This window comes from Lethenteron reissneri, chromosome 51 (assembly GCF_015708825.2).
Source record: "Lethenteron reissneri isolate LAM-NWPU_2019-01 chromosome 51, ASM1570882v1, whole genome shotgun sequence".
Classification (NCBI taxonomy): Eukaryota; Metazoa; Chordata; class Hyperoartia; order Petromyzontiformes; family Petromyzontidae; genus Lethenteron; species Lethenteron reissneri.
This window is the reverse complement of record NC_083829.1, coordinates 12,522,464-12,550,145: the sequence shown is the minus strand read 5'-3', so window position 1 is coordinate 12,550,145 and position 27,682 is coordinate 12,522,464. Positions and strand designations below refer to the sequence as shown.

Below are 27,682 nucleotides of genomic sequence, written 5' to 3'. Positions count from 1 at the left end.
GGTGCAGGAAAAGAGGTCCAAATATACAGCAGCAGGCGTCAGGGTCGCCGGGATCGAACCCACGACATCCTCCATACCAGGCGAGGTAGTTAACATTTAGCCACCGCGGTGCCCCTATAAAGATTGAGGGGGGGGGGGGTATAGGGAGGGTGAAGCACTGGGATTAGGGGTCAGGGTGAGAAGAAGAAACAATGAGGGATATGGAGGCGTTGGCGTGGCGTGGAGCGTCCGAGGCGCTCAGCGTTCGGCAAGCCGCCCCCCGTGTGCCGCATGCGTGTGAGCGCTTGCAAGCGAGCGCGTGTGGGCGGGCGCATGCGGGCACCTGCGCCGAGCTCTGCAGCTGAGTCCGCAGCGCCTCCGCGTTGCCGCTGTGAGCCTGCACGGCCGCCTCCAGCCGACTCCTCTCCGCCTCCACCCTGGGCACACAGAGCCACGCCGCCGCGCTCACCACCAGCACGGGCGTTTCACCCGTCGCAACTCACTCGGGAGCCGGGCGGCGTATCGCCGAATCACATCGGTTCTTATCAATTCACAATAATAATCTATGCTGAGCTTCTTTGTTTTAAGAAAAATCATCGTAAAGTTACAATTAAGTGACGGACACATTAAGCAGACGTATGTATGTTGAACTTATTTCGCACATGACGTAGCCAACCGTAGCTTTCTAATATCAGAAGGAAGAGCATTCCAGACGTCCGCAGAAGCGCATCTTAAAGCGCGCGATGTGACGATCGTCTTTGTTGGATGGCTATCCAAAAGCCGCTGCGAGGGTGATGACAATAATCACAACTCATATTGGCACCTTCCATAAAATCGCAAGCTGCTTTGTCAATCGACCGATTTGCCGGACGACGCCGTGGGGGTTATCCGACCACGCTTACGCCGCGCGGACCAGCGTGGGCTTGCTGAAGGCGGGGAGAGCGTGGACGTGCGGGTGCCGTGGAATCGCAGCCCCGCAGCAAACCTACGACAACCTGACGTGCACTGGTTGTCACCCGTCCAAGCGCGATCCCGAATTTCGCTTTCAGGGTGTGACGAGATCGGGGCCACGTTGCCGGTTATCCCGCAAAACGAAACCGCCCCCGGAAACACCGGTACTGGCACGTTCGCGAAATCGAGGCGACGAGCGATGGCGGCGTCAGCAGGGGGGGGGGGGGGGGGTACGCACCGCTGGCACTTGTCCTCCAGCTCCTGGAGCTGCCTGCGGGCTCGGTCGAGGCTGCACGCGCGCTCGTGGTCACTGGCAGCGTGCGCCGCCGCCTCCCGCCCTGCTCTGCTGCAGCGCCGCCTGCACCTCCTGCAGCTGCTGCTCCGCCCGCACGTGCTCACGCTCCTTGTCCAGCAGCTGCGACGCACACGAGCGCACATACGCACGCACGCACGCACGACGGCAACCGAGTGCGCACAACGACAACGATCTCCCGTGCGGCCTCTAACAGCGGGCAACGGCAGAGGTCGCAAACGAGTTTTGATTCCTTACCCGTACCCGTACCCAGCCGCACCAGGGTCGCAAATGGGTACCCGTACCCGGCCGGGTACGGGTACCCGTTACCTACCCGAAATGAGTACCTACCCGTACCCGTACCCTACCCGAAATGAGTGACAAACGGTTACTCACCAGTGACTCACGGCCTACCCGTACCCGTACCCGGCCGCACCAGGAACGCAAACGCGTTACCCGTACCCATACCTGGCCGGGTACGGGTAGCCGGGTATCGGGTAGGGTAGGGGTATCGGGTACTGGGTTGCGACCTCTGGGCAACGGTAAACGTTAATCTGCCGCTGCTTAACCTGTATGAAAACAGCAGGAGAAAAAACACATGGCTGGTGATGTGCTGGGAACGTTTGATGATGATGCGTATACAGCAGCTACGTGTTGTCACGTGGGTGGGTTTGAGCTACAAGGATTGGTCAGTGCCCTATCCTTGACCAGGTCAGCTTGGCCGAGGTCGCTCCTAACCTGCTGTCTCTGTGATTCCAAGTTGTTGTGCAGTTGAGTCTTCTCGGCCTCCAGCGCAGAGCGATGTTTGACGGTGATATCCAGAGAGGCCTCCGACATGGCCAGCTTCTTCAGAGCGTCAGCCAGGTCCTGCTTCCGCTGGTGCAGCAGGTCCTGTGAACACATCGCTCTCATGAACCCTGCCGCTAACATAGAGCAACGCCGGTAAACTGGGTCCTGTGTACACATCTGGGGAGGCCTGGAGTGAAAATTCCGTATCTCTGATGCTTTCATTAGTGACAGATTTTATCTCCTGCGGCCAACACCAAATAGTGTGGATTGAAACGGAGCACGCAGAGGCTTACCTCGTTATTGCTTTTCTCATCCTCCAATTTCTTCATCGTCTCCTTCAAGCAGTTGGCACTGGCGACAAGTTCTTGATTCCGCTCCTCCAGCACCTGCTCCCGCTGGTTCTTGTCAGCCTGGAGTTTGGACAGCAGGTCGTCGAACCTGTCCTGAATTCCCGTAACGACCGTCTCCTTTTGCAACACCTTCGCGCTGGCCTCCTCCAGCTGCTGGCGCAGCAGCAGATTGTCGCTCTGGGCCTGCACCATGCGCTCCTTCTGCGACTCCTCGCGCACCAGCAGCTTGGCCGTCTCCTCCCTCTCGCCGCGCAGGGCGACGTCCAGCTCCTCGGCCCGCTGCCGGGCGGCGCCCAGCTCCCTCCGGCAAGTTTCCAGCGCGTGCTCCTTCTCGACGAGCTCCAGCGACTGGCGGTGGCGCTCGCTCTCCAGCTCGCTGCAGCGGCTCTCCGTGCGGCTCAGCTGCTGGGACAGCAGCGCCTCGCGCTCCAGCAGCTCTCGCAGCTTCGTGTCATCCCGCCGCTTCTGCTGCAGCTCCGGTTGCCCCGGGCCGCCGTTCTCCTCGAGCCCATCGCCTCGCTCGGATGTCGCCCGTAACAGCTGCTTCCTGACCGTCTCCAATTCTTCCAGCGCGCGCTCCCTGCCGACCGTCTCTTGCTCCAGCCTTCGGGCGTTCTCGTCCGCTGACGCTCTTGCGCTGCTCAGCTCCACGTTGTACTTCTGGACGGCTTGCTGCAGGGCGTCCTCGTTCAGATTCACCTTTCTCCGCAGGGCCTCGAGGTTTTCAAGCAACGTGTTTTTTTCATTCATTAAGAGTTCTTCCCTTTCTCTGAAGGATGCGGAGTGGCGCTGCATGTCACGATTCAACACGGAGATCTCCTCCTGCAGCTTGCTGTTGTCCAGGGCCAGGGATGGTCGTCCGAGGTCCTCTCCCTGAACACATGCCGCCTGTACACACAGCACAGGCGTGTCTATAAACTAAACTAGTTTCATTTTACCAGGTAAGACCCACTGAGCTGTGTAGCTCTTTTTCAGAAGTGACCTGGCCACGAATGATAGCTCAACGAAGTGGCTTATCATCATCATCACATGGACATGTATAGTAGCCAAATACTCTAAGCGCGTCACGTCGATTCTAAATGTGGAGGGAAAAACCGGAGGACCCATAAAAAATCCACGCGACCACCGGGAGAGACACATGCCAACTGTAAATATACAGCAGGCATCAGTATTATTGTTGTAACCATGCTTAAATTTATATTATTCATTATTTCCCTTCTACATGACTTTACCGAAAGATCCAAGAGTATGTAACCATGCTTGTTTGCGTTTAGAGTATGTGGCTGCTATGAATCTCCACGCGATAAGCCACTTTGTTTGAGCGGTCATTCGTGAAGGCCAAAGGTCGCTGCTGCAAAAAAAGCTGCACAGTTCAAAGTCGTTTTCGTGATGTTTGGCCAAGTGCCGCCACGCACGGTGACTGGGCCGTGCGGTTTACTCACAGAGTTCCTTTCGCGTTCCTCTTGCGATTGCTGCTGCTTTTGCAAATGCTCGTCAAGAATGCGTTCTTGCTGCAGTCGCAATGACCTCTCGTTCTCCAAGTCTGGCTGGATTTCAGATAGCTTCTTCTCGAGCTTAAACAATAAAACAAGGCACAAATACGTGAAAAGTTTTCAGCAAATGACACGTCATTCCGCCAATCATATTTGAACATACATCATAATAAAACACTCCCCCCACCAGATATTGTTTTAGCATCCAAAAGTATCATGCCAGTTTTCGAACATTTATTTATTTTTTGTGTGTTACGCACGAGCATCAATCTATATGTAAGCTATGAGAATAGGTTTTTCCCCTTTTTTTCTGGCAACAAAGCTGAAACCTTTTTACAAGGAATCATGTCTGCATTAACCACAATACTTGTGGTCAGAATGCAAACAAAAAAAACACTCTCTGATAATATATGCATTGTCCTTGAAACTGATTGGTCCACACCAGAGACAGCTTTCTTTTGAGCCTCATCTCAAACGGCGTTAGACCAGAGGACGCCAAAAGTGACTAATCCATATCTGCATTTCCCATAAATATGCTAAATTCCTCTTGATATGCCAATTATTTTGTCAAGGCGCTCTTCTCCCTCCAACCCAGCTTAAATATACGCTCCAAGCCTGGGGTGTTTCATTCAGACGCTGTCTTCCCGACAGACCTGTTCTTCACCTGAGGACGGCTGTTTGCGTTGTGGCCGAAACGTCGTGAGAATAATTTTATTATGTTATATTTTATTATTTTATTATTTCCCTTCTACGTGACTTTACCGAAAGAACCAAGAAGGTGGCCTTGGTACCTCTGCTAAATGGTCACTCAGCAGCTGCATGCGTTGCTCCGTCATGGACTTCTCCAGCTGCGCGCTCTGCAGGTTGTGCTCCGCGCGCCGCTTCTCCTTCTCCTCCAGCAGAAGCTGCTCCTCCTTGAGCTGCAGCTGAGCTTGGCACTGCTCGTACAGCTTGGCGACACCGCGGCCATTCTCCCGCTCCTGCTGCAGCGAATCCCTTGCGCGACGCCGCCGCCACGCACGCGCAAAGCGAGAACGCGACGCGGACAGAGTGAAACCGCGCGTCTCTGGTGTGGAGCAATCAGTTCTAGATTTGAAGCTTTCGTGACTGCAAGGATTCATATTCTTAGGTTTTTTTCGGTAAAGTCACGTAGGTAAAGAAATTTTAATTAATAAAAGTAAAATAAAAATAAAATATTTTTTTTTTATTTAAAAACCTAAGAATATGGACCAATCAGTTTCAAGGACTATGCATATATTACACTGGTCAACACACTTTTTCTGGCATAAGGTATTCCAACGGTTTTAAGGTAATTTTGGGGTGCCGATTCCAAATGTGGCATCAGTTTTTGTCTATCACATCAGGTTTTTGCCATATCAAATATTGCATTTTCAATAAAAACTGCAGAAGAAAAATATTACATAAATGTGGATATCTACATAAAATGATATTATAAACACACTATCCTAAAAATACAGCACCATATTTTAACACTAAAGCAGTCACTGACTCGCAACAACTTGCAATCATAAGTGACAGAGTTAATTTCGGGTAAAATCAATGAAAATGGGGTATGCCAATAGCATAAAAATGAGATGTGATAGAGCAAATCTGAGATCAGACTTGGAATCAGCACCCTGAAATTAGTCTAAAACAGCTGCAAAAGTCCAGGCCAGAATTTTTTGTTGTTGACCAGTGTTATCAGTGTGTTTTTTGTTTGCATTCTGACCACAAGTATTGTGGTTAATGCAGACATGATTCCTTGTAAAAGGTTTCAGTTTGGTTTTCTAACATCTTAACACCTCATCATTGGAACCTCCTTTGCCAATAGCAAAAAATGATTATTGTTTTTTTACCCTTTATTTGGCAACAAAAAATGCTTACCCCGAGCTCTCATACTCTGATGGTGCATTGTCTTTGAGTTGTGCGCCTTTTGGCGTCATCTGGTCCAACACCATGTGAGACTAGGCTCTAAGAAAAGCTGTCTTGGGTGTGGACCAATCAATTTCAAGGACAGTGCATATATTATCAGAGTTGTGTTTTTTGTTTGCATTCCAACCACAGGTATTGTGGTCAATGCAAACATGACTCCTTGTAAAAAAGGTGCCAGTTTTGTTTCCAGATAAAACACCTGTTTGTTGCCAGAAAAAATGGGAAAACCTATTCTCAAACAAAGCAGTTGTTACTTACGTGCCCGTGCTTAATTTGTGTTTTCGATTATTTAAAAACATCTGGCCACGTCTCGCCCAGGGGGTGCGTGCACCTCAGGTTCAGAACCACCGGTCGAATCAAAATCGATTAATTTGCATGAACATTTGAAAAAAGTTGGCAAATTAGGGCCATGACACCAGGACACGATGGGCAGACTTTTTTTGCAACTGACTTTTCAACGGGGCTCTTTAAACGTCTCCCGTGAAAGCAGGCGCCGCGCAGCATTCCACGGTTAATCGACCGGCAGCCAGAGCCGGGGGCGGAAATCGTGACTTGCAGAAAAGACAACGTCCAGCTACCAATGCGAATTCAGAAGAACAAGAATCCACACCGACGAGGTAGTGCAGCACAACGACGGACACTGGCCAATACCGGAGAGCGTCGAGGTCCGATTCCAGGTTGACCTTCTCTTCCTCGAGACCCTCTTTGCTTCTCGTCATCTCTGACAGAGCCTTCTGCACGGCACTCCGCTCTGCCTCCACCTGCTTCAGCTTCTCGCGCATCGCCCGTGAAAGGAAAAACAAGCGTTGTCCTTCACGTACCCGCATGCACCACGGGGACAAATATGTTCGTTTTGAAGCTGGTTAGTTTGTATGTACGTTGAACTTCTTTTGCACCATACCCGGTCAACCGTGCCAACCGGAGGTGCAGGGGGGAAGGACAACAAGCTAAACACAACAACAAACAGCTTTAAAGAAAGTAGTTTGTTAATGTGGATGATTTAAAAGCCCCCAGTAACTTCCCGGCATCGCAAGGAAGACGTGACAAGTGTGAGAGATGAAGTGGTGCTCACCTTGTCGGACAGCAAGCAGTATCGGTTCTTCTCCCACTCCAACCCTCGCTGGGCCTGGAAGACCCACGCCTGAAGCCTCGCATACTGCGCCGGATCTGACGGAACGCACCGCGAGGTCAAACAACATACGCATGCACACACACAACAACAACAACAAAGATCCCTTAGACTGCTGGGGCAATCGCTGTTAGCGAGCAGCTATTAAGGCTAGCACGGTACACGAGGGGGGGGGGGGTGGTCAACACCACGCCCGACCGCCTTTATACCCCCAATGCTGATGTGTACACACCGCACCAGGTACTCGTTTAAGGCTGAGTGGACGTAGAGGCTAGGAATATTCGGCACTGACGTTGGCCGTGAGCCTGAATCAAACGCGGTTCGCCGGGTTATGGTAGCGCGGCGCGCTAATCGTTACACTACCGCTCCCCACAACACACACGCTCCCAGGCTAAAACAAATATCCTGCCTTCCCTTTGTCAGCTAGGAAACACACACTCATAACTACACTTACTGCTTAGCGATCAATAGGAGCCTGGGATTTTTAGAAACGATGCTCACAATGCACACACAGCACTAAACCGAGCACTTACCAACACTCCAAACATCTTCACAGTTGAGCTACTTCAATACTTGGGTGGATCTAAAGGGTGTTAAATGTGTGGTGGTGATTATATGAGGTGTGTGCTCACACCACACACCTTACGGGGAATGGGTGAGTGATGAGAACAACAGGGCTATAATTACTCAATGAAATTCGAGATAAAATAAAAAGGAAATGCTTGCATAAATATGCCTGTTTTAGAACGAATGTCAATTTGGAGGTTGTACCTTCATTTTTGGATGTTATCTTCTTTCTTCATCATCAAAGGGTTTGCTTTTTATTACACGCTTTTATTTAACTCACTTCATCTGTTGTATCCTCCGTACCTGATAGAGGGTCCTTGCCTATATGTGCCTTGCAGTTCACCAGCATTTGATTTCAAGCAAGCCCAAATGCTGACGACAAAAACCAGTCCAAAGGTTGCTTACTTTGAACAAATGCTGCCAAAAATTACGCACTTCCGGAAGGCCGTGCAGCTGATGGGATGTGTCAAATCTACTGGAGGGGACGGATATGTGAAGGTGGGCGTATTGTCTGCTTATTCAATTCAATCATTAATTTCATATTCAAGAAGGTTACGTGATGAAGAGAACGTCCGCTGCGAGTCCAAATGTGGCCGTTAGAGAGAGAAGCCACAAAAACCCGACGGGATTTGACACGACGCAGGACACGCAGGGAGTCCTGGCTTAACGTGTGGTGTTCGGACGGCGCGAATTCGCTGCAACGCGGTTCTTCCATTCGGGAACACTTTGCACACAATGCGGAATCACAGTTCCTATGATCACTGTTACATTGTTTTTATGGCTTTCTTTTGGTGATTTCGAAAACGTTTTGGTTTAGCCATGTTTGTTTGTTGTAGTACAGAGTTAGCCTGATAACTTTAATCTACATTGTATTATGTGGTTGTTATTGTTTGACTTGCATCCCACTGGGATTTTTGCACACAGTGTTGAAATGCGGTGCTTTTTCTGGAAGACTTTGCTCTTTTTTTCTGGAAGATTTTTCTGTTGCGTGTCGTCACTTTAAGATGTTTCACAGGGTTATACCTAATAAATGAAAATGAAATGAAACTGAAAACTGAGAATGCGGAGCGCGCGCACCGTTACAGCGCGGTTTCTGAGCGTTCGACGGCGAACTACTTTGGCTTAACACGTAGTCGGCTTTCACGACCAATACTATTCGTAATAATGGTTTTTGGGGCTAGATCGCGTAAGTATAAACAGGACCCTGCGGGGTGGGCTGGTAGGAATAATACTTAGTAACGGTACAGAGATATCGACCGGGTATAGAGGAGTTAAAGAAAAAATTACTGTATTCTAGTGTAACGTTAATTAAAAGTGTTTGTTTTGACAAGAAACGCTGTGAGATTTAAAGACTCGTAGTCTTTCATTTCCAACACCACCCTCAACACCACCCCTCCCACGGACGGACGGACGGACGGACGGACGGACGGACGGACGGACGGACGGACGGACACATTAATCTATTGGTGGTCTGGTCCACTTCGTTCCTACCAGTATAAATGTGTCGTAACCTTCCACCACCCGACACAGCAGGCAAGGTTTGTCACGTAAACAAAACGCGCCAATTAATTACCACTTCAGCCCACCGGTGTGTTGGAGAGTAAATCCACAACGTTTACAATGAGTACTGTGCCGTTTTGCTGGTAATTACATCCAACATCATCGGGCGATTTGCCAGAATCGTGAAGCAATCCACCTGCTTCCGGTCTGAAATAGAGCAAGATGACGTCATCACCGTGAACCCATCAGGTGCAGAGATCAGAGGCGGAGGAGGGGTTTATTGTAATGATATAATAGATTAGTAATCAGTTAATTAGCATGTGTTTCCTCTAGAAGTAATACATTTTGTTGAGCTGCGTGGCTGAGCGCTACGATACAGCAACGCGGCGACGTACCCTCAGTTCTGTGTCCCGCAATCTTACCGCATCGTGCGTACATCGTATCTCGCCAAACTTGATCGTCACGATATTTATGGGGAAAACTGTTTTCACTTAATGCGTTTTTCACGCGGCACTTTTCAGGAACGCATCTACTACCGCGTGAAAACGAGGAATGGCCTACGTACGTTGAACTTCTTTTGCACCGTACGTAGCCAACCGCGCTAATCGGAGGTGCGGGGGAAAAGGACAACAAAACTAAACACAAAAAGGAGCTCTAAAGAAAAAGTTTTCAATCTAGATTATTTAAAAGTGCACAGCTTCTCCAGTGGCTTCTTTAGAAAAGCCGTACGGAGTGGACACGGACCTGCGATGGAGAGCCCCTGCAGAATGGGGTTGGAGGAGGACGGCAGGGAGCCGATCACCGCCCCCTCCGAGTCCTCCGTGTCCGACGACTCGGTGAGCACGTCCAGGCCTGCCGGCAGCTGCACGGCCCCATCGCAACAAGGCCAGCGGGAAGGGGGAGAGAAAGAAAGAACGTCCTCTCGGCACCTACACTTTCACGGCGTCAAGGGTCGTGCGTCGTTAAATAAAAGCAAAAATAAAAGCAGCACTCTCAAGGGCATAGGGGCACTGATTTCAAATTGCAGTAGTCACTCGGAAAGAGAGAATGACTCGGAAGGTGAGAGGAACCACAGAGAAGTTGGACGGCAGCAACGCGGCTGAGCCGGTGCCAAAAATTACCAAAGCTCTGCTGTCCTTTGTATATCAAGATGTTTACCGGCCAATTAATGAGCGTTTATGGGAGGTACGTGTGGAAGGAAACCGGAGCACTTGGAGAAACCATGCACGAGAGGGGGAAACACTCTATTTCAACCAGAAGGGACATGCCATGAGTCCACACTACCCTGCACAGATTTCTCCTGGCAAGCCACGGTATGAAACCTCCCCGAAGCCCACTGCAAAGGAGTTTCACAGCATCTGCACGACCCGCCAACCCTCGATGCCTCCACAGCGCTGGTATACAGGCTACGTACATAGCCACCGCCGCCCGGCCTGTGTTGTGCCGGAGTACCTGTTCACGAATATTGACTCCTTAGGTTTAATGAGGAGGACTGTGTTATCCGTGTCAACCTCCAAACTCCATTAACGCCGTATAAAGCGGCCGTCACCAATCACTGGATCGCAATCCAACGCCGCGGATCGCAAAAGATTCATGATGTAATTTGATCCCTTTAACCATCCTTGAGGACTGTGCGGTGATCGAGTGAGGAAAGCTCAAGCGTGTGTTCATGAAACCCCGAGGTGCTTACTAAAGCACCTCTCTGCATCTTCCTTGAGGACACAGTCAGGGCCTGCACATGACGAGTGATCGATTAAAATTTCAGATGGGACCTTCACAGTAAATTTAGCTGTGACGGTCCCACCTGAAGACGGAGACTTGTGTTGCCTCCGAAACGTCGTGATTTAATTTAGTTAATTTCATTTATTATTATTTTATTTTAATATTATTTATTTTTTTACCTACGTGACTTTACCGAAAAAACCTAAGAGTATGGCCATGCAACTCAAACTGTGGACCGTATAAGTGAACCACTTTCATCTGTGGAGGAGCAGCAGCAAACACTACACGAATTCTCTCCTGACGCGCTCTCCCATGACGAGCAGACCTCGATGTGTGGTGCACGTGCAAGAATGTAACGAGGCCAACTGAATGGCCACAGGAACGCTTCTGATGAGTGTTTGGCAGTTCGTTTCTGGCAGTTGTCCAGAGAGTTTTACCTGGAGGTAGTTGTGTGGTAGCATGTGGGCCGTGCCTTAAGAGTCAGTGAAAGAAAGGATCAATCAAGTGTGCGTCTCGTTATTTATCGCAGGCGGGCAAGTACGCTTCGTGCCGAGAGGAAGGGCGCCAACACAATCTAAGAGAAGTGCTCGGTGAAAGTACTGGGCAGTCGTGTCTCATTTGTTACACCTGAACTCTCAACGTTGCAGAGTTTGGTCTTTTGAAGACCATAATGTCAACAAATGCTGCCGGAGGAAGACTTACCCCTGCTTTAATGTCGTCGCTTTCAATACCGTTCCTGGCAGTGCGTTCCCTTTCAAACAAACACAGAATGTAAACATATGAGCACATTGTTCGCATCGTGAATACGACACAACTGCTTACTTATCGACTTATGATGTTAAACCGCTGGGTGCCAACCAACTGCAGTGTTCCGTGATAAATGATTGCACGTAATACAGTGGCTGAACGTGTGAGAAAAACAAAAGATGGAAGGCACACGGTGAAAAAAAACGAGGCAACATGAAATGAAACTGTGTTGGTACGCAAACAGAAACACAGCAGACTCATAGTCCCATGGGATGTTGGCTATCAACAACAAGGCAACTCCTATGGCTAATTGGGAATGGGACGCAAGCGTAGGATTGATCACCCTGTCGCTGGCCGCCTTTGGGGAGGGTGTATCGTGTGAAAGGCCGAAACACCCTAGGAACCAAAGGTACACTACTGACGATGCGCTCCCCAAATTTCACCAGGCTCACTGTTCATGAACTCTTGGAAGTGCTTGCACAAAGGATAGTAACATCTCATCCTGTGTTCTTGGAATCGATTATCCGCGCTCATGACGGGGAGTACGGCCGCGGAAAATTCACGCCAATCAAAATCAATCAAACTCCGTCCACTGTTGTAAAGATATGCAACTACTGTACTGTAGAGAGGCGATCACGTGGATTATAGATTAACCGGAACACATATTTGTTCGCTTTCAGCACATGACTTGTAATAAATAAATAAATAATAACTCAATGTGTAACTGTTTTTACATTTTGTTTTAAAGCTTTCGTGACTGCAGGGATTCATATTCTTGGTTCTTTCGGTAAAGTCACGTAGAAGGGAAATAATAAAATAATAAAAATATTAAGCAATAAAATTCTCACGACGTTTCGACTGCAACACAAGCAATCGTCATCAGGTGTGAAAACCACAGCAAGAAAATTTTCTTGATTACTGCTTTTGTTGCAGTCGAAACGTCATGAGAATTTTATTGTTTAATATTTTTATTATTGAATTATTTCCCTTCTACGTGACTTTACCGAAAGAACAAAGAACATGTTTTTACATCATTAATTTGGGCGGTTAATCCGCAAATCGGATAAACCGCACGCGGATAATCCAGAATCCACTGCATAATATTAGCTACATTTTCTACGACAAAACGAAAGCTCTGCCTAGTAGCCATACTTGGGAGCAGCAGCGTGTCTCTTGGTGGGTGCCAGAGAGTCTGAAAGAGGCCTTAAAGGCAGACCGCGGACTCCACCGCCGCCGCCGCCGCCGATGGCACGTCTGCCACTCTGGTGTTGGTGTTCCTCGTGGCGGGCCGCGGGAAGTCCGTGCCGTGGCACCTGCTGCTCAATCTCGGAAGGCTTCGGCCCACTCATCTGAGCGGAGAGGCTTGCAGGCCCATTTTGAAAGTCTCGTCTCACAGCCGCATCACCGGCGGCCTTGTCTGGTCTGTCGGAGGTAATCTATTCAAAATGAAACATAAGGAAAGATGTCACCCGTAGCTTTTTGCAACCAACAGTATGGTTTATAGCTGACTTTTTGGGTCAGGCCATGCGATGATCTGGCCACCCGACACACCCAAACTGATTTCATTGTCGTGCCTTCAAGCATTTAACAACGTACCAGTTATTATCGTTTAAAAATCTCGCAACCAAATTGAGCAATAAGCATCTAACGTCAACATCTGGGTCGTGAGAATTGTGAAATGAACCGATGAGTGAGCTGAAACAACAATAACAATGGCAGAGAAAAAGGAGGGAGAGGAAAGGGGCATTCGTCTAAGTGAAGAGGGCGGCAGAGAACACAGAAGGACGGAGAGGATGTCATCACAGGTGCTGCCCCCGTTGAGACAGAGCGCCAGAGAAGAAGGTGAACAGGGGAACTCCAGCGATGTCACCGCAGTGGTGTTGGATAAACATTCTAGATTTGAAGATTTCGTGACTGCAAGGATTCATACTCTTAGTTTTCTCGGTAAAGTCACGTAGGTAAAAAAATGAAATTAAAATTAATAAAAATAAAATAATAAAAATCACGACGTTTCGGAGGCAACACAAGTCTCCGTCATCAGGTGGGACCGTCACAGCCAGATTTGCTGTATATTGATACAACAAATATATTGATACAGCAAATCTGGCTTTGACGGTCCCAATATTTTGCTGTCTTTTCTTGGATTTTCTGTTTGCACTTAGTCACATTTTCACTTCAAGATGTTTTTTGTTCATGTTTTGTTTTTTGTTTGTTGCGGTTGCACCCGATTCAAGAGCCGAATGGCTCACAGGGCTACACCTAATACATTAACTTGAACTTGAACCTGGTGACGGAGGCTTGTGTTGCCTCCGAAACGTCGTGATTTTTATTTTATTTTTATAAATTTTCATTTCATTTTTTTACCTATGTGACTTTACCTAAAAAACTAAGAGTATGTTGGATAAACAATCGCGGGAACGACGCGGCAGCGGCAGTGCCGGTGCGTGCGCGTCACCGTCACGAGGAGGGAGGGACAAGCACAGCGCCGATCGCAGCGCCATCCTCAGCCAACAACTGAGATAAGAGGCAGAGTAGATCCTGCCCGCTTGGGAACCCGTCCGTTTTAATGTGTGAATATGAGCTACGAATTAAATTTGGAAAAAAGGCCGCTACGTATGAGATGATGAGAATGAAACTTGGCGGGGAAATGTTAAACGAATGGCAACGGACACTCTGGGTTAACAAAAGAATGCTAGAGTTAACAACAAGTTATTGTAACTGTTTGTAATCCATAATACACACTAACACAGGCTTCATAAAGTGCTTTTATAGGTCTGACGTGTTTTTAAAAAATGCCTTCAATTGCTCGAAAGAAAACCCAGTTCCCCGTTATCGCATGCAAAACGCACGGGAGTCCGAAGGCACACGATTTGATGTGACACCGTCAAAACCATGTACCTTCTGTTTGAGATGAATATTCTGCTTTTCCAAATGGAAAAAAGCTTGCTTCAACATATCGACCTCGTGGTTAAACCTCTCGATGTCATCTCGACATTCCTTTTCCGAGAACTGCTTTCTGCAATCGACATTGGATTCTGCGCTTCTCCACGCGGAGCTGCATGGCGTGCCCCGCTCATTGGAAGGAAGGGCGTCGTTAGCTCGGGGATGACAAGCTCGGAGTGCGGGTTTGTCCAGTGCACGGCGCTCATTTAATGATTTAACAGCGACCGCCAGCTCGGAATTAACTGCGGCATCGCAGGTATCTATCTCCACGGCGGCGGCGGCGCTCGCTAACACGCACGCGCTTCCTTGTTCATCGTCAACAGGTTTGCTTTTGAAAACAATACTGCTACTCGGTCGATCTTTGTGCGCCGATTTCATAAGCATTTCGTTAAATGTTTGAACTAACGCCTTTACGTTGAGTGAGCTCGAGTCCTCGGGAAGACTCGGTGGCCGGGCGGGGGGGGAGGTAGGAACCGAGGGCGGCTTCTCGGACGACGCGAAGTCTTCGTCACACGCCCGGGCGGCCGTCGGACTTGCGGCGCTCTGACCCACCGCATCAGCGCACGAGTCGTTTCCGCCGTCTCGTGTCGACAACGCGACCGTGTCCTCTCGTACGAAGCCATCATCGTCTCCACCTCCGCGTCGCGCTGTTTCCCCCGCCGAACTGGTCCGACGAAGACCAACATCGCTCTGGTCCTCTGCGGGCAACGCAGCGATTCCCTCGGCAGTTCGTGCACGGGTCATTTTGGTGAGCTGGGGATTCGACGAGTCCGTGGCCTTCTCACCGCCGCGTGGCAGGGCTGCAGCGCCGGTGTCCGCTGAGTTTTCATCGGAGCCCGTCTTCGGCTTTTCACACCCGTCCCTCGTGCGACCGTCGGCTTGCTCGTCGAACGCTGCTCGCGATTCGTTGGCGCCATCGTCCTCTGCCCCGGCTCCTTTGGGGCCTCCCGATTCCAGGCTCTGCGAGTCGTCAACCTCGTGAACGACACTTTGCTCGTTGTCCTCAAGCGCCGGCTCATCACTTTCATCATCCACCCCTTTACTCACAGGTGCAAGGTCGACTTTACTTACGTCCTTTTGCAAGCGTGCAATTACAAGAAGATAAGCAAACGGATAGATAAGCATTCGCATCTCGTCGTGATACACGGTGTACAAAACAAATGCAATATTTCCGCTCACTATTGGTTCAGATTGAAGAAATCAAACCTTTAAAATTTCATATTCACACCGAGTGTATTATTTGTTTGCGGGGGTATTGCACAATGTAATTGGTGTATCTAACTTTGAACAGGCAAGAATTATTACAACACCTACTGAGCATGTTCCCAACTACACCTGGTTTCGCCGATTCGGCAACTATTGCGATATGCAGTTTGTTGTCTATAACCCAGTGAGCTTTTTTCTCTCTTCTTGGTTCTTTCGGTAGCGTCTTTCCGACAGCCCTGTTCTTCACCTGAGGACGGCTGCTTGCGTTGTGGCTGAAACGTCGTGAGAATTGTATTTTATTATGTGATATTTTTATTATTTTATTATTTCCCTTCTACGTGACTTTACCGAAAGAACCAAGAAGATGAATCCCTGCAGTCACGAAAGCTTTAAATCGAAACCCAGTGAGCCTGTGGGCATTTGAACTACCGACTGATGAACGGACTCCCGATACAAATGAACAATTGATCAAGTTTAACAATCACACCGCACAGCAAACGAGGGCATTCCTAAAGCGAAGAAAATGTTAAACACCTACGTACACTTCCTTGAAATTACTTAATCGAAAGGAGTTTCAATAGCTCTGTGTATATATTAGATCTTTTCTCGCCCACGTGTAAACACTCATTAATTGGTCAATAACACCTTGATGTGTAAAGAACCGCAGAGCATGGGCAAACACTGTTGCGGGCTCAGCGCGTGGCTCCCGCTGCCTTCCCGCTTGTCCGTGGTTCTTCCTCGAGCCTCCGCTGTGCGGCGCGCTATTACCAACTATTCATGCATTACACCGGTACGTTAGGCGAGACGCTTACCCTCTGATCGGTAATTGCTTCAACGTCGAGTTCCTCCCTTTGGCTCGTTCCGCCGGAGGAGAAGGTCTCGCACAAGTCTTCATCCGGATCGACACCCGGCGATCCGATCTCATCTGAAGCAAAAGCGTAAACTGCGTTTGATTACGTATGAAACGCAACAACGCTCACCACATAGGCTATTAAAAAAAACGATAAACTATTATTTATTTTACCAGGCAAGGCCCACTGAACAATTTAGCTCTTTTTCAGAAGCGGCCCGGCCACAAATGATAGCTCCACGTTGTGGCGACATAACCGCGCAACACGAGGCAATGCCGTAGTAACATGTCGTTCACTCGAAGCGTCGGCGTTTGATCCGACTATGGTAGCCTTGGTTACCGTAATAATTGGCTTTTTGGCGCTGGAATGGGGATGGGTGGGGGCATGGGGGGGGCGCCATAGCAAGCATGTTGAGAACCACTATGCGACGACACTGTGCTGATGAGTCACTGCATCACTGCTGTTGCCAGTCGGTCACATTTTCTCGACATTAATTTTGAAGGTGACCCAAGACAAGACGTCCACAATGCACTTCTTCAGGAAATACTGCTATTTTATTTCCATACGCGCATTTTTGCATCCCGTTTGAAATTCGAGAACCCACTGCCGTAAACCTTCGTTCGCAGTCAAATCACCACCCCTTCAAGCTATCCGATAATTAACAAATGCACGGCAACGCGGCGTTCCATTTCCTTACCAAAAGCATCCTTTGATTTGTCCTCAATTTTCGATGGGTGCTCAATATAAGCAGAAGAGAAGAGGTTGCTGCTGCTGCTGCTGTTGTTGTTGTTGTTGGAGGTGTTCACCAAGGCTGCCGGTTGAACACTCGGCAACGTCCGGGGACCGCTCCCTGCAGCGGCACCGCCTACTCTCTCCGCAGACAGCGACGACAAGTCTGAACTTTCACGCTTCACAATCTTCAGAGGGCTACTTTCCACCGACAGGGACGGCTCCGACTCTGCCGTAGGTTTGCTCGGCGGGAGAACGAGAGACGCCCGGCGATCGGCGGCAGAACCCAGCGCCCCCGCGAAGCGGGACAGCGGCTTGCTTGAAGACGCCGACGCGGCTTGTTCCAAATCGGCGGGGGGCCGTGGTTCCCGCGGCGAGGCGGGCGCGTGGCCACCGCCGACGGCATCGGCGGAGCCAGCGGCGCGCGCGTCACGCGATGCTCCTGCCGCCTCGCTGTCGACGCCGCCGCCGCCGCTCCCGGATCCCGAGGGCTCCTGGACCGGACGGGACGCGTGCGACCGCGTGTCCCCGCGGACGGAGGGGGGCGCGAGCTGGGAGGGTTCGGCGGCGTCCCGGCCCGCGTGGAAACCCGTCTGCTCCGCGGTTTGGGCACGCGGTGGCTTGAGCGGGCTAGGCCCCGCGTCGTGGGAAGCTTCGGAACGGCTGCCCATGGAATCCCATTCGGAGGCATCTGCAGGTGAAAGAACACACACGTGTGAGTAAAGACTTCATTATGAAGGTTCTATACCGTTAGGTCATTTACCACTACCTTTTTGGTGTTAGAACTGGACATCAACAATCGTTATAATATGCAATAAATGTCAACCAATGTTGACTTAGTAGTTCCGATACTTGAACAAGTTTTGAATTTCAAAGAATGAACACGCGTTTAACCCACGACGTCCGAAACATCTTTAACCGTGCCCCCTCACGGTGCAACGTTTCTATTTTAGCAGTCGCCAGGTGACGTCACGTCAAGTGGGCCTTGCACGGAAAAATAAACACACGCGGTACGAATTGGGAAGGCAGACGTGAGGAACCGAGTTTGGGAAACGCCACTTGAAGCAGCTTCTAGATTTGAAGCTTTCGTGACTGCAAGGATTCATGCTCTTAGTTTTTTCGGTAAAGTCACCATGTAGGTAAAAAATTGAAAATAAAATTAATAAAAATCACGACGTTTCGGAGGCAACACAAGTCTCCGTCATCAGGTGGGACCGTCACAGCCAGATTTGCTGCATCAAGTGAGGCAGGGATTCCAAGATGCAAGCTCTTAAATACAAGTTAAGGGGGAAGAGGGGGGGGGAGCTTATCAGAATGTGGTAGCCAATGAATGGAACGTATCGGGAGGGGGGGGGGGCTAAAAGAGAGCACGAGGTGTAAGTAGACATGGACGTGTTTGTGCGCAAGCCCCTGTTGGTGCACATGACGACGTATTGGTAGCTTGACTACACCGACCCTGGGCGTGTCAAAGCCACTTGAGCACAGGCTACGTTCGCCAACTTCTGTGAGGTGGAAGGCCGGGCACGTGCTTCAGGTAAATCTGAAATCATTCTGTGGAGGTGACTTCATCTGCAGGACGAACAGGTCACGACCGGGCACCCGTCCGGAGAAGTCATCACTTTTGTCGACGACACTTCCTTGCATGGCACATGTACTTTGAAGAAGGGCAATTTAGCCAAAACGTCACAGCGTTGTTGACGAAGTTGGAGTTTAAGTCAAATAGCCTTGTGCATCACCGCCAACGCAGCGTGGACAAAGACACTTTGTTTACGATTGCTCACGAGTCATCATCCCCAAATGGAGTTAGCCAGAAAGACCAGCACGGCACTTGGCTCAGATGGCATCTGGCTAGGATGGCATCCAGCTAACATGGGATCCAGCTAGGATGTGAGTGTGCGCGTCTAATTTGACTGACTGAACGCGTTGGATGAAAGCGTGCGTCTCCTTACCCTCCAGGTCATCAGCATCGTCCAGGCCAAGATCATCAATCACATTTGCTGCACACAAACACAGCACGGATGATGGGCAGGGGAGCATGTCCCGTATGAGTACATTGCTTTTAATAATATCTTAGTTTTGTATCGCGTGCGGGAACCTCCCGAACGGGAGTCATCCTACCAAGGCGTTGTTGGCTCTCCCGGAGTAAACAAGCGACCCGCTCGTCGTGGTCTGTCGTGCTGTCACGCATGTGGGAATCGCTCACGTTTATTGCCGCTCAAGACGCTCAACGGCTTGAAGACGTCTCTTGACCCGGAGGCTTCTGAAGAGGCCGCGCTTCTTTCTTGTCGGACACGGCCTCCGAGAACTGGGAAAAAAAACAAAGAGCATCGGTGACAGAGCAGGAGACCCGGCACGAACCGATGGTCGCAAATATATAGCGGCAGCAGGCTAAACGGATATGCCACGCATTGTTTTCATAACGCTAATTGGACACAACGTGACGAATGTATTCGGGAACGAGTTTGTTTACAGTGCTGATGCGAATCGGATAAAGGCGATTGGGTGAACGGAACTACGTCGCAGCACGAGTGGGAATAAGCGGGGGTAGTGGCTAGCTGGGCGCAGCGTCGCACAAGGTGGGATGCTGCTGGATACTTCTAGACGCTGCCCATGGCGCCTCAGTCTTTGTTCAGCCTGTGTACGCATCTCAAGGTGTCTACCGTGCAGCAGCTGGGGTATCCGATGGAAGGGCAGGATACCGGCATCGACGGCTTTTGCCATGAAGATGTTAATCGTTACAAGATAATAAATGAAAGTCTTTGGAATCTTCTTCTTCTTTCAAACGGCTGCTGATGTAGATGCAGAGCAACGACTACAATTTGACACTCAGGTAGTCAAGCCAGATAACCGCATCAGGAGCAGCGGAGAGTATCATCGCTGCGATGTCTCCGTCGTGTTTGTGGATTGGGCCGTTGTGTCGTTATACGTTGTGCTACGACCTGTTCTGGGTGACCACAGTCGCACACTACTACCGGAGAGTTTTTCATTCTCCATTTGGCGTCCGCATCTACCGTAGTTCGTGCGAATGCGGTTCAGAGTGGACCATGAGCTTCGTGGAAGATCAAACCCAGAGATCTTCTGCGTTGGTTCTTTCACAACAAGGTGTTTTAAATTTTGATTTAAAGCTTTCGTGACTGCAGGGATTCATATTGTTGGTTCTTTCGGTAAAGTCCGTAGAAGGAAAATAATAAAATAATACAATACAAAACAATAAAAATTCTCACGACGTTTCGATTGCAACACAAGCAATCATCATCAGGTGTGAAATCCACAGCAAAAACATTTTCTTGCTGTGGATTTCACAAAGAACCAAGAATAACAAGGTGTTTGTTTGTGATTTATTTAGAACTCCATTCATCTCTCCAAGCTGTATCTGGCTTGAATTCCCATTGTTTAAGGTTGAACTTACCCTTAAACAATCCAGACTTGAAGGTTAACCTTAAACAATGCCGATTCGATGAATGGCACACGTATAAATTAAGTGAATACCTCCGAGTCCGATGGGGACCACCTTCCGTGCTCCTGTCCATCGTCCTCTTCCTCGTCGTCTTCCTTGTCCTCATCCTCCCCCGTGCCGGCCGCTTCTCCGTTCGCGTCTTCTGCCGCGTCCTCTCCTCCGTCCTCTTCCTCCAGCCCGAGCGCCGCCATGAGGTCTGGGAACGCCGGATCGTGACGAGAAAAGTCCCGCATTTGAAACGTCGCGGAAAAATGCGAGCGAGTGAACGAGCGTTACCCGTAAAATCCTCCTCCGCAAAGGGAGACGGTGTGAAGGAGCTGGGGCTGCGGACGTTGAGGTCGTGATAGCCGATGAGGATTTGGTGGCGAATGATTCTGGCCAAGCGGCAGGAATGTAAATGAAGGAGTGCCGCCATGAAAGGTGTTCGTCCTGCAAAAGGCCACGCTCACCGCCGTTTCCCCTCTGCGGAAAAAACAACGCGGCGTAGGAACAGGAGCCGTTGAGGAAAAGCGCCGGTTATGTATGCTTGTACAGTATGTTGAACTTCTTTCGCGCCATACGTAGCCAGCCGTGCTCAGCAGACGGCCGCAGGAGCCGGTGACCGTCTTTGTTCGATGGGTATCCTGTACACACATTCGGTGTCCTGGCAAGTTCCGGTACGACGTACTGTTGTATCCCAGGCCGGTTGCACCACTGCCCCTATCACTCAAGCATTCAGGTGGCAGGGTGGAGCAGAGGTAACACTTGTGCCTCACAGCAAGAAGGACCTGAGTTCGATTCCCGAGTTTATATGTGTGTGAAGTTAATATGATTCTCCAGAAATGTGTGTGTATGTGTGAGCGAGTGTAATGTGTGTGTTCTCTCTCCCCCTGTTGTGCATGAGTTTCCTCCGGGTCCTCTGGTTTCCTGCCATTGCGAAACAGAAGAGGTGAGGGCGGCAGAGAGAGGGAGAAGCGTTGAGCGCAGCAAGCAGTGAATGAGAGAAGCGGTAAGCTCAGCAGAGAGAGAAGTAGTGAGCGGAGCAAACAGTGAGTGAGAGGAGCGGTAAGGAGAGAGTACACAGTGAGAGAAGTGGTGAGCGGAGCACACAGTGAGTGAGAGGAGCGGTAAGGAGAGAGTACACAGTGAGAGAAGTGGTGAGCGGAGCACACAGTGAGTGAGAGGAGCGGTAAGCAGAGAGTACACAGTGAGAGAAGCGGTGAGCTCAGCAGAGAGAGAAGCGGTGAGCGGAGCCCGCAGTGAGTGAGAGGAGCGGTGAGCTCAGCAGAGAGAGAAGCGGTGAGCAGTGAGTGAGAGAAGCGGTAAACGGAGCACACATTGAGTGAGAGGAGCGGTGAGCTCAGCAGAGAGAGAAGTGGTGAGCGGAGCCCGCAGTGAGCGAGAGCAGCGGTGAGCCCAGCAGAGAGAGAAGCGGTGAGCAGTGAGTGAGAGAAGCGGTGAGCGGAGCCCGCATTGAGCGAGAGAAGCGGTGAGCTCAGCAGAGAGAGAAGCGGTGAGCAGTGAGTGAGAGAAGCGCCCACCCCTCCGTGCGGTGTGCGGGGAGCGGGTTCCGTGCTTCTCTGGTCCCGGGGGCCCCAGAGCGCGGGGGGAGCCGGAGTGGAGCGACTCATCGCTGCAGCTCCCAGCAACATCCTCCTCCTCGTCCTCCTCCTCGTCATCCTCGTCGTCCGCCGCCTTCACGCAATCACAAAGCGCGACAGCCACACGCGGCGTTACCCTCACCGGGTGAGTTTCACCTGGCGTTACCCTCACCAGTTTAATGACAATTACACGCGGCATTACACCTAACCAGGTGAGTGACAATTACACGCTGCGTTACCCTCACCAGGTGAGCCACTAATACACGCAGCGACACGCGGCTTTAAAGAGCTCAAGACGGAGACGACCCACCTTCGTCTAGGAGAGCGTCGCCGGCTCTGCTATGTAGAACAAAAGGGGACCGAGTCTGTTGTCTGCGTGGAGGTTGACGAACGCTGCACACGCGGCGTTGAAAAACGATTCTCGAATCGAATGCGAACCTCCACCGAGAACGGCACCGAGAGGATTATCCAACGACGCCGCTCCCACGGTGGTTAGAACGCGAGAGGCGGCGACGGTGACGCGACACGCGCTCGCCATTGCGTTCGGTTCGCCCCGATGAGCCGCTTGCGCAACCCGTGCTGCTAGCACCGTACCTGACGCGTCCCACTTGGGTGCCTTGAAGCGTCGCACAACGACGCCGCTCCATCTCCAGCAGCTCCTCTGAGCTCATGCCAGGAGCGTCCTGCCAGACTTGCGCACCGCCGCGTGCTTCTTCTATCCCTGCTGATTCTGCCATTCCCTCCTTCCTGATTCTGCGATTCCCTCCATCCCTGATTCTGCAATTTCCTCGATTTCTGATTCTGCAATTTCCTCCATCCCTGAGTCTGCAATTTCCTCAATCCCTGATTCTGCAATTTCCTCCATCCCTGATTCTGCAATTTCCTCAATCCTGATTCTGCGATTACTCCTATTCCTGATTCTGCCATTCGCCCCATCCCTGATTCTGCAATCTCCTTGATCCCTGATTCTGCAATTTCTTCCATCCCTGATTCTTCCATCCCTGCTGATTCTGCTAATTCCTTGATTCTCGCCGATCCTGTGATTTTCTCCATCCCCGATTCTGCCATTTCCTCCACCCCTGATTCTGCGAATTCTTCCATCCCTGATTCTGCGATCCCTGCTGATTTTGTGATTTCCTCCATGCTTGATGATTTTGTGATTTCTTCCATCCCTGCTGATTCTGCTAATTCCTTGATCCCCGCCGACCCTACGACTTCCTCGATCTCAGCCGATCCTGCGACTTCCTGCCCGTCCCCATCGCTCTCCCCGTCGCTCCCACCCCGCCCACGGCCTTCCCCGTCCCCACGCGCGCGTCCCTCCTCCTCCTCCTCCTTCCGATCCTCGACGAGGAGTTCCTCCTCGTGGTTTATGTCATCTTCATTTGCAAGACGCTCACCAAACATCTCGCCGAGACCCCTACACTGCTCTGCGTCCATATTTGCAACGCCTGATCCTGCCATCTTAATGTCCTCTCCGACGACATGCACACTCCGCTCTTCAGAACATCTTCCTTCGCGATCATCTCGTTCCCCTCTTCTGGGCAGTCGTAGTTCCTCTCGACGGCCATTTCCTTCCAAATCCTCGATTTCTTCTTTGACGAGGTCCTGTTCCTCTCCCACCACACCGAGGTCATCTCCAGCCGACTCCCTCCTTGCGCCGTCATCTTTGACGACCGATCCTACCCGCTGCTTCCCTCGTCACCGCTTTGCTCCTCGGCCGTACTCGTCTCCCGCCGCGACGTGGTTCTCTCCCTCCGTGTTTTCCTGTGCACGTTCACATCTGCCACTCGTCCGAGCGCCCATCCTCGTCACCCTCGAAAGCCGCTTCCTGTGCGTCATCCCAATCGCCATGACCCATCTCCTCCGCGCTCCCACCCGGCACGCACGTTCCCTATTACCCGCACGAACGAGCTGCACTCGCAGCGTGCTCCCTGCACCCACCGCGCCCATCCTCAGACCGATCGCAAGTGTGCTTCTCCTCCGCTACCTTTGCCCCTCTACATCCTCCTTCCACACCGTGAGCCTCCCGATTCGTGTCCCGATCCCTTGCCTCTACGCCGTCGCATCCCGCTTGGCCCAACTCCCCTTCCAATTCAGTTTCTGTCATTTCTGCAGCGTGGTGCCTGGTCCACGTCCCCAACCTCCTCCACGCGGCAGCTCGGTTCCGCTTCTGTGTGCACCGCTGAACGTGTTTCCCGCCCCAACGTCTCCTTCAGCTGTGGCCCTCGCTATCCCCGTCGCCTCGGGGGTGTCGTGCCGCCTTCTCATCCGCCGCGCGTTCGACGCACGTATCTGGAGATTCACGCCCATCGGAGTCCTGCGCCGCTACCTCACTTTCCTCACGTCCACAATCCTCCTCTGTAAAGTCGTCGCTGCTGCTGCTTGGATTGGCACTTTCCAGTTCGTCACAGCTCTGCTGGGGCCGACAGTTGCGTTCGCTCCCCCAAGTCCACGTCCTCACAGTATTCTCTCGCTCAACACGTTCTCCACACACAACGGGGGTCGTCCTCTGCACTACTGTCTTCACGTTCGGTACTGTCACTGACGTCCATGAAGCAGGCATCTTCACGATCCTCTTCCTGATCACCCTCAACATCATCATCACTAACATCAACATCGTCGCCGTCATCATAATCGTCATCGTCCACTGTGTGGCTCTCTCCTTCATCCTCAATATCTTCCGACTCATCCCAACTTCTCTCCTCCTCCTCTTCCTCTTCGGGCTTCATCTCCTTCTTCAACTGACGACGAAACCACCGTTTATATTATTCGGCACCACCGAGAGGGAAACGTACCCGCCGAGGGGAAAAAAAAAGGATCACCGCTCACCGCTCTAATCCAATCAAGCTCTCCGGGAGGACAGGGCACCGGAGGGAGACACTACGGGATGGGTGGGCGGGGGGTAGGTTACCTTGAGACGACCAGGACGAGCGAAGGGATCTAGCCGGGGTGCGGGCGAGGAAGGGCGAGGGACACGGCTGTAGGAGCTGGGAGGGGAGGCGCGGGGGAGCGGGCGTGCAGGACACGTTCCTCTCATCTCCGCTCTTCTCCGGCAAACTCCTGCTCAGGGACTGGATAGGGGTCGGAAGAGCCTAAGGGATAGGGAGGGAACAACTGGGATAAGCACGAATGGAAAAATTGCTACTCGCAACGAACTTAACAGATCCGGTGGGGTTGTAAACGTATGGCCATGCTGACGATGACTCGCTTTAATAATGAAATATGCGTAAAGCAACGACAGGTAGGGATTCTATAGAACGCGATGAGGGCCTGCTTTTTATCGAATGGGTAGAGGTGAAATTAAACAGTGCAACTTTCTGCATTACAGCTGCTTAAAACGGCGTTCATATCTGTGTTGACGCTTGTAACAGAGGGCTGCAACACTTCGGAATCGAAGCTGGAGCTCGATCGGCAACTCACAGCAGCTGTGATTGGCAGGATGAGTATTCGTGGGTCTTTCGAAAAAGAGCCAAGAAGATGAATTCCTGCAGTCACGAAAGCTTCAAGTCAAGATTTGGCTGGATGAGGTCACGTGTGGGTGGCGGATGCATCGTTGGCAACGCAAAGAGAAAGGGCCAAAGTGGTGGAAAATATCTGCGTGGTGAGACAAGCAAATGTTTAATCGTAATAATAATACTGGACTGATTGATATTTGTTGTGTTAATTAATAACGAACCTCAGTTAATGTACACATCTCATAATTTCAACCTCATTTATTTACCTAATATATATTATTTGTCAGATTTTCATAGCCTGAGCAAGTTTATTTCCCTCCCCCACCTCGCCCCGCCCTGATTACGTTGCAATTGCGGCACCGGCAGTACCATTGAGAGATGAAGACATGTCCGCCCGCAGCTCCGCCACTGAGCAGTGCACCACCGTGTCATGAAAAAGCCCCGGGAAATGACATCACAGAACCACTACATCTGAATTCAAGGGGCCTATTTCCCCACTCCCGCAGTTATACTCAGGTGACATTGGCTTGGCCGGATCCCTGGTGTGAGGTTAGCGAGATGGGCCGGGCTGCTCAGACGAGAGGAGAGGGGCGGGGGGTAGAGCCTCGGCATCCTGACCCCCCGGATTTTGAAACTCCAATCCGGGATCTCGGTGTCTCCGACACAGACATTATGGCCTCATGAGCGAAAGAGAGAAAAACCCAGAAGCCAGGATTTAACCTAGCATCTCAACGTGCCGGATCATAGCATGCCTGGTCTGGAGTCTGGGGACACCAAGGCCTCAGCTGCATTTACTTTTTAATTAAAACATTAATTACAAACGAGACGACATCACAAACTCTTCTCGATGTCATCCTTTTTCGTACTCTAGGCTTTTTTCGGTAAAGTCACGTAGGTAAAAAAAATTAATAGAAGTAAATAGAAATAAATAATTAGTATTTATATTATTTCATTTTATTTCTATTATTACTTCTATGATTTATTTTAATTTTTTACCTACGTGACTTTACCGAAAAAGCCTAAGAGTATGAATCCTTTGCAGTCACGAAAGCTTCAAATCTAGAATCCTTTTTCGTATTTTGGAATCTATGTGCGGATGCAACGGGGCAAGATCATAATGGCTCGATAATTGTCACGTAAAAAGAAGCGGCAACTTGTGTTCAGAAACAGGCTGCTGCCAGAAATGAGCGGAGGGGAAATTGCAGAAAGTGGCACCGTTTAGCTTCAGATCGAGAGGGGGGATGGAACTGCGGGGAAGAGCACTCGACACAGGCTTCCATAGCCGCAATGGCACGCGCCTTAGCGACGTTGCATTGGTCAAGGGTGCGTTGAGGAGGAACGCATACATTTCAAAAACCACGGCAAAACATTCGTTTTTATTACTATAAACGCAGTGCACACTTACCTTCACTTTCCAACCTTTGGCTTACTGACAGGAGTTTAGATAAGTCAGGTTTCAAAGGTTTCTGTAAGAGAAAGCTCAACATGAGTTCAACGGAATCACCGAATGCCGTATAACATTATTACTTTGCAGTATTACAGCACAAATGTGTATGCTTACTTTGCAGTTTCACAGGATAATGTAGTTGTATATACCACAAACATATTGGAGTACGTATTGTGCTTGTAAGCTTACATTTAAACTGGTAGGAAACCCACTAGTTCCACCAGCCCACAGGGATTATTGTGTCCGTCCGTCGTGCAGGGAGGGGCTGGTGGGGAGGGAGGGAGGGGCTGGGTGGGAGGTGGGGGAGGGGCTGGGTGGGGAGGGTGGATCTAGGTGGGGAGGGGTGGTGTGACTGGGGGGGAGGTGGGCTGGGTGGGGAGAGAAGGTGGGGAGGGGCTTGGTGGGGAGTGGGGCTGGGTGGGAGAAGGGTGGGGAGGGCTTGGTGGGGAGGGTGGGGCTGGGGAGGGAAGGGTGGGGAGGGCTGGGTGGGGAGGTGGTCTGGGTGGGAGGAGGTGAGGTGGGGGGGGCTGGGTGGGAGGGTGGGGCTGGGTGGGAGAGAGGGT

At 50.8% G+C, this 27,682-nt stretch overlaps 2 protein-coding genes across 2 annotated transcripts; both read right to left on the bottom strand.

The window, feature by feature from the left end:
* Nucleotides 1–321: 321 nt before the first annotated feature.
* On the bottom strand, nt 322–19,407 carry LOC133355614 (ankyrin repeat domain-containing protein 26-like). The gene is made up of 16 exons (XM_061572967.1): nt 19,384–19,407; nt 19,130–19,177; nt 17,149–17,871; nt 16,413–16,543; nt 14,947–15,468; nt 12,604–12,887; nt 11,407–11,455; nt 9,727–9,844; nt 6,859–6,953; nt 6,438–6,556; nt 4,646–4,850; nt 3,804–3,935; nt 2,305–3,249; nt 1,961–2,113; nt 1,169–1,345; nt 322–416 (listed from the first exon to the last, which is right to left on the bottom strand). Exons 3-15 carry the CDS (start codon nt 17,849–17,851, stop codon nt 1,238–1,240), a joined length of 3,564 nt encoding a protein of 1,187 aa, XP_061428951.1. The 5' UTR covers nt 17,852–17,871; nt 19,130–19,177; nt 19,384–19,407; the 3' UTR covers nt 322–416; nt 1,169–1,237.
* On the bottom strand, nt 19,390–25,255 carry LOC133355615 (mitotic apparatus protein p62-like). The gene is made up of 4 exons (XM_061572969.1): nt 25,129–25,255; nt 22,158–22,311; nt 20,670–20,833; nt 19,390–19,485 (listed from the first exon to the last, which is right to left on the bottom strand). Exons 1-4 carry the CDS (start codon nt 25,252–25,254, stop codon nt 19,405–19,407), a joined length of 525 nt encoding a protein of 174 aa, XP_061428953.1. The 5' UTR covers nt 25,255; the 3' UTR covers nt 19,390–19,404.
* Between the last annotated feature and the right edge of the window lie 2,427 nt (nt 25,256–27,682).